Genomic DNA, 10052 nt, shown 5'->3' with positions numbered 1-10052 from the left:
ACAACTGAAAATATTATCAACAATGTAATATTTTTTATTTCAACTTAAAACCCAAAAAATTATATTTTTTAATAAAATTTTTGATTTTAATCAATTTATATTGATTTTAACTTTATATTAACAAGTTATATTTTTATACTCTCCTTAATAAATACCATTGTTATCAACAACCAGTTGATCTAATGGGATGAGATACTAAATCTCTTAAATTAAGTCAAAGATTCAAATCCTAATATTTAGAGGAAACTAAAATTAAGAGGGTTACTATTGCATATGCAATACCTTATTAACATTAGTTGATCAATTAATAAGAAATTGATTATTATAAAAAAAGAGAAAGAGAGAAAAAACACCGTTGCTATTCTATGTCCTTTGGTTGGGAATCAATTATAATAACAATCATACATGCAAGGCCGATGTCGTGGGACTCCTTGCTGTCGCCACGTGCAAAGCCACAGAGACTTTTGAAATTACAGAACTACGCATCCCTCTATCCTAGCCGTTACAGCCTTTTTATATTTGTCAATCTCAATCATCGCCAAGGTAATAACAAGAACTATTCAGAACATTTTCGTAATTTAGTCTTTCCCGTCTTCTCCTATTCTTTTTTTCTCATTCACAGTGAAAATCAGTCCCCCAAAAATCCAACAGCTCCACACTCACACTTTCACTCTCAACTTCATTGTTTTTCTCTTTGGTTTCTCGTAATTATTTCGCTTAGGGTTAGGGTTTTTTGCCTTTTTTTTATTTTTTTCGTTAAACATGGCTTCGACGTCGTCTTCGGATCCTGGGATGAAAGCGGAAGCCAGTGGCGGAGAGAATTCGGAGACTGTGATAGCAAACGATCAGCTTTTATTGTGCAGAGGGTTGAAGAAAGCGAAGAAAGAGAGGGGCTGCACTGCTAAAGAACGTATCAGTCAGATGCGGCCTTGCACCGCCGGCAAACGCAGTTCCATTTACCGAGGAGTCACCAGGTAAAAAAGGAAAACAAATCAACTACTGAAATTTATTTACTTATTTTAAAAGTTTTTGGTTTTACTTGCTTGGTTTACTTGAAATCTCTACTTTATTATTTAAATAAAAAGATCATAAGGATGGAGTTATAGTTTATGTAAAGTTGATGTATGAATCTGTGGAAATCTGATTTTTTATGTTTAGTTTATTAGATTAATTGATGGGAGGAAGGTGGAAGTTTCAAATGGTTTTTGATGGATTTGATATGGATTCCGCTGGTTTTAGCTTTGGGCATTTGTAATTGTTGCTGGAAGTTATCACTAAAGTTAGCACTTAGCAGTCAAATTGATCAAAGCCGTAGCTTTTGGACTGTAAAAGGAACTGAATTGTGAGAACTTGTCGATTTGTATAGTTTATCATTGTTGTGAGTACAGGAAAATTGGTGGTGAAAGTTCAATGGACACGATTGATGCCTTTGATGTGTTTGATAATTGGTGCTTGAGACAGGTAAGAAGGAAACTTCAGAGAGAGATGAAGTTGGAAATTTTCCTTTGATTAATTGACCAGGATGCTGCGAATGGCCGTGTATGTGCTGAGCCTCCTAGGGAGGGCACAAAATGATAGCATATTAAGTCTTCCAGCGTTTGAAAAGCGTAATGCAGAAAAGTTTGGGAGAAAAATATCAATAGATTTTCACTTAGGTACACAAAGTGGTCACTGAAAGACCTAGAACTAGGAGAGATGTTAATTCTAATTTCAAAATTTTCTAGTGTGTATGTTTATTTTTCAGTTGTGAGCATGTATTGGAGTACTAATCTGCAAGTAATAGTTTAAGCTAAGGTAATCAAAGTATGCGTACAACAAGGATAGCGTTTCTTAAAGCTATTCGTATTTCTAGATCACATAGGTTTCTGTGGTTTACAATTGATATCCTGTCTATTAGGGATGATTGCAAGTTGAAGTTGAGTTGAGATCTATACTAAATAGATAAACTTCCATTCTGAAGGAAATAAAGATTCCATTTAATCCCACAACCTTTCGCTTGGGTGATGCTTCTTTTACAGTTGCATGTCTTTTGAAACTACTAAAGAATTTTAATACCATTTCATTCCTGTTCATGGGTGATTGATGTTTGTGGTTCAACATTGATGTAATAGGCATAGATGGACTGGTCGTTATGAAGCTCACCTTTGGGATAAAAGTACTTGGAATCAAAATCAGAATAAAAAGGGGAAGCAAGGTCTGTCTCTCTACCTTTCTCTCTTGTATTAGATGTGAAGCCTAGTTATTGCAACTTAATAATTAATATTTCTCATGGAAACTGACGATATTTTTATTCTTATTTGGTGCATTTGATGATTGGTATTTGGCTATTGCCAGTCTACTTAGGTAAGTTAGAAGATTCACGTCTTTATTTTATTGAACATGTTTTTCCATTCATTCTATTATTTTCTATTTATTAAGAAACATATTTTCAGGGGCATATGATGAGGAGGAGGCTGCTGCAAGGGCATATGACCTTGCTGCTTTGAAATACTGGGGTCCTGGGACACTTATTAATTTTCCTGTAAGATGGCCACAGCACCAAAAGTAGATGAAGTAGATGCTTTGAAATATTGGGTCCCGGAACGCTCATCATGTTTCTTTCCTACTAATTGAAAATAATTCAGTTAATGTGTAATTCTAATACCGTACCAAAATCATATCACTTTTGTCAATTTGATACTAGAGGGTAGAATTCACGATCATGTATTCAAACATGAATTCTATCTAGCACATTTCCCCATCGACTAATATGTTAGTGGAAAAAAGTACTACCTGTCATATTATTTATAATCTTTTTTCAAAAATCTTTTTTAAATAAAATATTTTTAGACTTAAAAAAATCCGAAATTGATTGTTTTATACAAATTAAATATCTATTTCTTGCATTATATATAATATAAATATATATTTTGAAAAAAGGTCAAAAAACGTTTTCTTTTCATAAGATTTTAACTTTTGCCTAGCAATCATGGGTTTGCCTTTCAGTTCTTACTTCTTACTCCTATTTTTGATATTCAAATATGGCATTTTAAACTTTTGTTTCACCTTTTAGGGGACATGAAATTGATACCATTTTCACTTTTTCTTCTTTCTCCGATTTTGTTTGGGTGAGTTTCGTACTTTTTGAGGAAAAGTGAGTGTATTCAAGAGAGCTGGCTTGGCACAAAGAATATATTCATCACCTTTTTGCTTTAACCCTCAGCTACCTGAAATCGAATGTTCTAAAGCAAGGGAATTTATGTGCAGGTTACTGACTATACTAGGGATCTTGAAGAGATGCAGAATGTGTCAAGAGAGGACTACCTTGCATCTCTTCGAAGGTGTGTGCGAACTTTAGAATTCTGTATTCCAGTTTAGAACTGTTTACTTATAACTCCTCTATTTACAGAAAAAGCAGTGGTTTCTCAAGAGGAATTTCTAAATATCGTGGGCTTTCAAGGTACAATTTTATCATATCTATCCATTTTCATGCTGCAAACATGTATTTTGTACCATCCAGTTAGCTAGTTTAAAATATTGGTGACTTAATTGCTGCTTAAACTTCCACTTTTAGTTTTCACACCTAATTTTGGATGTGTCTAGTAAATTTCAGAATTCAACAACCCAGACAAGCCATTGCTGCCAGAATTGTCACCTTGATTGTGAATATTCTAAATCCTGCTTAACCCGAAATCCAGTTAAAGTTAAACTAAACAACCTTTTTTCATGTAATACAACAGTTTTGATATTTATTTATCCATCTGTTTTCCACAACCACCAAAAGAAAATATGTTCTATTTAGTAGTTTGTATTCTGCCTAGAACTTGCCAAACAACTTGAAGGTCTGCACAATGTCATACTTCAATTAGAAATACAAGTGGATAAGTTAGTGTCTCAGCAGCTATTCATAACTTTCCTGTGAAACTGTTCCATTAGATTCTTGATGGGAATTTGAACTCATCTATCTTCCAGGAATTGTATTCTGCCTAGAACTTGCCAAACAACTTGAAGGTCTGCACAATGTCATACTTCAATTAGAAATACAGGTGGATAAGTTAGTGTCTCAGCAGCTATTCATAAACTTTCCTGTGAAACTGTTCCATTAGATTCTTGATGGGAATTTGAACTCATCTATCTTCCAGGAAAAAAAGTTTCCATGTACATTTTCTTCTCTCAATATTACGTTTTCAAAATGCAAAGAAAACATCCCTTATAGCTGAAAGAAGTCTGAAGAAACAATCATTCGTGTTTTGTTCCCCTTAATATGTTCTGAACCATGCATCATATCCTTTTGAGTTGTATGGTATTGAAGAAGTGTTGTTTATTTTTTATTTCTTGTAAATTTCTTAATATTGTTCACTTCCAACATTTGGGAGCATGGTATCTTTCATATTGTGCATTGGTTATTAATGTTATTTCTCTCCCCTTTTCACTTTTTTTTTTATTATTATTTAATTTTTAATATATGAATCTTTGGCTATCATAGTCGCCGGTGGGGCTCATCATTTGGTCGTGTTTCTGGATCGGAATACTTTAATAGTATACATTATGGTGAGTATGGAATTTAATTTTAAGTTTAAATAACCAGCAACTAGTTTTCTTGGTAGAATGTGAAGTATTTGCACCATCTCTAGTCTATTATAAATTCACATGCCGGTTCCTTGCCCTAGTAACATCCAATTCTATCATGTTAAACCAATTGTGTAGGTGATGATCCTGCCACAGAAAATGATTATATTGGTGGTTTTTGCATCGAGAGAAAGATTGATTTAACTGGTCATATCAAGTGGTGGGGAACCAACAAAACTCGTCAAGCAGAAGCTGGAGCAAAGTCTTCTGAAGAAACTAAACATGCATGTCCAGAAGACATTGGCAGTGAACTTAAAACATCAGAATGGGCAGTGCAGCCTACTGAACCATACCAGATGCCCCGTCTTGGCACATCTCTTGAAGGGACAAAACGTAAAGGGTCCTCTGTCTCTGCCTTGAGTATATTGTCCTGTTCTGCCGATTTCAAGAGCCTGCAAGAGAAAGCTCTAAAAAACCAAGAACAGGATACTGAAAATGATGAGAATGAGAACAAAAATACTATAAACAAAATGGATCTTGGCAAGGCAGCTGAGAAATCAGTAAATCATGACACTGGGAGTGGTAGACTTGAAGCCACAATGGGGATGACTGGTGGATTGTCTCTTCAGAAAAATGTGTTCCCTTTGACTCCCTTCTTGTCTGCTCCACTTCTCACCACCTACAATACCATAGACTCCTTGGTGGACCCTGTGCTTTGGACATCCCTTGTTCCTGCTCTTCCCACTGGACCATCTCATAATCCTGAGGTTGGTATAATTTACATTGATGTTTTATCTCTTTAGAAGAACTAGAATAAAATGATATCATTAATCATAAATTTGATGATGGGTGACAAGACATTGTTGATAAAAGTCTCTAGTAGTACCATAAGCATGATAACCTTTTAGATATCTTTTCTTCTATAAGATAAGCTTTTACTTGTTTATACTAATAAGCTTTAATAACTTCTATCTACCAAATCAACAACCTTTTGAGATTAGCCATCATTATATTAGTTGGTAAAATACAGTATTCATTGCAGTTTTATGGCTGTGGCATGACTATACTTGTAGGGATGGCAATGGGTCGGGTCGGGTCGGGTTTTTGGGCCACCCGACCCGACCCGAGAAGAAAGGGTCTCCACCCGTGACCCGACCCGACCCGACAAAATTAATGTTTCACCCGACCCGACCCGAATATATGACTTAGAACCCGACCCGACCCGACCCGAAAAAAAAAAAATTTTAATTCAATGAAAACAGTGACTTAATTGAAAAAAATTATATATGGAGGGATATTATTGTAATTATCCCTAAATATATAAGATAAAATTATATATATTTTTCGGGTCGGGTCGGGTCAGATTTTTTTTACCCTAAACCCGACCCGACCCGACCCGAACAGTGTATTTAAAAAAACCCGACCCAACCCGACCTGAACCCGAATTTTTTTTAAAAAAATCCGACCCGATCGGGTCGGGTCGGGTCGGAACCCGTCGGATTCGGGTTGAGTTGCCATCCCTATATACTTGTAGTAACCTGCCAAAAGATACTTTTGACGGACCAACCGAAAATGCTTTGTTACGATCTAACTGTGATTTAGTGGCATTAGAGGCTTGTGCCGTGTTTCGTATCGCCTCAAACATTATATATTTCCTAACGATAACGAAAATGGAAGGGTTGTTGACTCATTGTTTCTGGATATTTGAAACTAAATATTATCTCCTTGAGGTGCGCAGATGGTTATGTAAGTTGTAAGCTCCCTAATTCTTCTTCCTTACTAGAGAACTGATTCCATGCAGGTTACGAAGACGGGGACGAGCTCGAGCTCGGCATATACTTTGTTTCGGCCCGAGGAATGAGTGACGAGGGTGTTTTGCTTGAATTCTTATGTTGCAGATTTCCTTTTTTATAAAACACGGGTCAGTTTATCTTAGAATCGGACTTTTGCTTTATTTGTACAAGTTTGTCACCTGAGTTTTGAGAGCATAGGAAAAAAATGCAGTGTATATTGTATAACATGAAAGCTATCCCTGTATCATCTGATAGTATTATATCCACAAGTATGATTCGGTTTTGCAATTGAGCATTTATAAGCCAAAGTCTGATTATGACTAAAAAACAATGGGAAAATGTTATAAATATTATAAAATTTAGGTTTGACGTAATTTAAAATATTATTTCTTATAATATTTTGGTTATAACTTTAAACGTTGCGAAAATATAATAGTTTCGGTTATCAATTGAAAATGTTATAAGCAATATAATATTTATGAAGAAAGAAAATTTTAATATTTTAAGTCGTTTTCAATTTAAAATGTTATAAATTTTATAATAGATTTGTAGGGGTGAGTTATACTCAATTTGAAATTTTGATTTTATTAATTGTAATTTTAAAAATTTGCTCGATTTGAAAAAATTTCAAAAATTAAATTAAATAACTTGAATTAGTGGACTAATTTTCAAGTTTGAGTCTTATATGATATGTATATTACATATGAAAAAATATGAAGAATATATATATATATATATGGTTATAAAAATAATTTAAATTAAAATAAAACAATATCATAATTACAGTTATAATTAAATTTACACAAAAACTCAAATTTGATCCGATTTGAATTTTAAAAAATTTTCTCAACTCGAAAAATCGTTTAGTCACTTCGAATTATAAAATAGGATTCGTAAATTCGAATAATTTAAAAACATTACTCGATTCTATCAAATGTTTACTCTTGCATTTTCGGTCGCGTTTATTTTAATCGTTTTTAATCTTAAATTATTAACTTATATCACATAACTATATATTTTTATTATTAATCTAAGTAAGTACAATGTAGTATCCGTTCAAAGATAACTCCAAACCATTTGATATTGATCGCTCGTATCCGTGATATTGCTAGTGCTCGAATTCGAGACCTTAAGAAATAATAACAAGTCTTTTACCACTGAGTTTATGAGTTCGTGCAACAATACATTTGGAGTTTTAAAAAAAACGCCCTCAGCTTTAAAAAAAATATTAAATTTTTGTTCTAATTGTGATGAGATTTGGAGTTTTAACTTATATACCGCTCAATAATATTGATGTTTTTATATAATCTAGATATTTGTTATATCAATTAAATATTATAAAGTTGTATTACTGGATGGATTTATTATAATTTTAAAGGGAGACAGATTTACAAAATTTTAAAAGAAATAGAAATAATTTTTAATAAAAAATAAATAAAATTTTAATATTTTTAGGAGTGATGTTATTCATCCTTTCAGCTCATCTATGATCGTATTAGAATAATAATATGAAAATGAATTTTATAATGAAGTGAAATAAATTACAAACCGTTTAGTTTTAGAAAATATTTATGTTTTGTTTTCAAATAACGATTTCTATTTTCAATTTTTAAAAATTAGATAACATTTGTTAATATAAAAAAACTTGAATAAAAATAAAAATAATAAAAACTATTAAATAGCAATAAACAAATAATTATTAAATAATTAAATTAAACTATACTTATTAAAAAAATTCATTACATAAATTTAATATGTGAATTATACAAATATAAAACAATAAAGTTGATAAGAAATTTCATAACACAAAAATTATCTTAGTTTATGATAAAAATATAATGTTGATGCATATTAGGCATCAATTAAATTTAAAAATAAATAAAAAATATTATTGCAAGCAAGAGCACACAAAAGTGTCATTAAAATAAAAAATATATGTTTAGTGATAATTGAGGTCCTCAATCTTTTGGGGGAAAACTAGTGTGGTCCCTAAACATTATTTGCACTCAATGAGACTCTTAAATTGGGGGTGGAATCAATCTAACCTTTTAACCAACGGAATCAAACGTTGACATTCACACCGTTTACATGACAATTCACAAAGGTTACATGGCAATCGAGAATATTGATGTTATAGTTCACGATACTGTTATGGTAGTACATGGTGGACGATTATGTGATAAATGAGATTAATTGCTTTTTTGGCTAAGTTCGAGGGCATACTTGATTTTTTTAGAAAATTTGATGTAGACACCTGTTTTGTCTATTTTTTTATTGTTTTTATTTTTTATTATAATGATTAAATATTAATATTATTTTATTATTTTATAGGTCATTACAAAGAAACCCATCAAGCCCAAAGCCCAATTACAAGTGACCCAATAGTAGGCCCAATTTTACAAAATCCTAGCCAAAGTTTTTTTTGGAACCCTAGGGTTTCCATCAGATCAGCTCCCGCCGCCGCCAGCAAAGCCTGTCGTCGACGTCAGCCACTGCCAAGCCGAGAAGCAAACCGCCATCAACGAGCCTCCAAACGTGCCGATCAAGCCACCCCTGTTCAACCATTAACCAAATCCAAACAAATTAGAAATCATATAAAAATCACACTAAATCTCAACCAATGCCGAAAAATCCAGGAACCATAATTGAATTTACCGACTCTCAACCAAAACAAATCCTCATCACCATAAAAATCAAAGTAAAAAAGGGGAGTAGAGTTCCAGAGAGAGGAGATCCGAAAAAAAGGAAAAGAAAAGGAAATCAAATGGGAGCAGAATAAGAAAAAAAAGGGTTCGAACAAAAACAAGAAAAAAAGACGAGACCCGATTTTAAGAAAAAACAGAGGGAAACTTTTCAGAGAAGAGAAAGAGAGATCCAAAATAAAAAAAGATTTTTTTAGAAAAGGAAAAAAAAAAGAAAAGAGTGAAAGAAATCACCTCTCTCGGTCAGAACCCATTCTGCTGGCGGTGAAAATAGGTGTTCGAGAACTCTCATGACAGATTTGAATAGTGAAAGGACAGAGAGAAAGATGGTGAGCAACATATCTCAAAACCAGGACGATCCAACGACAGATGGCGGCGGATCAAAAAGAAGAAAGTCGAACAGTTTTTGGCCATTTTGTGATAATTGGAGCATCCCTTACCTAAAATGACCTAGATCCAAACTCTCCTCGTCGAGATGAGTCTCCCGGTGTGACTTGGTGCCCATCAGTAGCGTCTGACGGCATCACCGGTCGGCAGGAGGCCATGACCGACGATGCAGAAAGGGGAAAACTTCTCTCTAAGGGAAAAAACAAAAGAAAAGAAATGAAACTAAAAAAAGGGGAAGAAAATGGGTATTTATACCTCATCCAAAACGACGTCATTTTTTGTACCTCTGAGCCAACATGCTTTTGAATTCCAGGGGTGAATCATCTCCGCAATCCCTCCAGGTTTTCAAAAAGTTTATTTTAGTCTATATTCCATGAAATCTGGTTTAATTCTTTGTAGTTTGGCCTCTATATTTCACTTTAATGCAATTTAGTCACTTTTCGAGACTTTATTGTCCATCTGATTTGAATCTTTTATTTTGCACATGTTCATTTTAGTCCTTCTTTGATCTTTATGTGTTTAATATCATTTTTAGCCCATGTATTCTTTTGTTTTTTCATATTTATATTAAAGTTATCATTGTTTATTATTTAGTCATTGTTTTGGTGCTTTGATTTATTTG

At 33.2% G+C, this 10052-nt stretch overlaps 1 protein-coding gene across 1 annotated transcript; it reads left to right on the top strand.

Annotated features, from left to right (window-relative positions):
- Positions 1-623: 623 nt before the first annotated feature.
- Positions 624-6587, top strand: LOC120187980 (AP2-like ethylene-responsive transcription factor At2g41710). Its single transcript, XM_039191555.1, has 9 exons — positions 624-974; positions 2112-2194; positions 2335-2343; positions 2433-2521; positions 3247-3320; positions 3389-3439; positions 4466-4530; positions 4687-5315; positions 6350-6587. Exons 1-9 carry the CDS (start codon positions 763-765, stop codon positions 6407-6409), a joined length of 1272 nt encoding a protein of 423 aa, XP_039047486.1. The 5' UTR covers positions 624-762; the 3' UTR covers positions 6410-6587.
- The last annotated feature ends 3465 nt before the right edge of the window (positions 6588-10052 follow it).

Source organism: Hibiscus syriacus, unplaced genomic scaffold (assembly GCF_006381635.1).
Source record: "Hibiscus syriacus cultivar Baekdansim isolate YM2019G1 unplaced genomic scaffold, ASM638163v2 tig00116937_pilon, whole genome shotgun sequence".
Lineage (NCBI taxonomy): Eukaryota > Viridiplantae > Streptophyta > Magnoliopsida > Malvales > Malvaceae > Hibiscus > Hibiscus syriacus.
The sequence above is the reverse complement of the archived record's forward strand: the minus strand, read 5'-3'. Positions and strand labels throughout refer to the sequence as shown.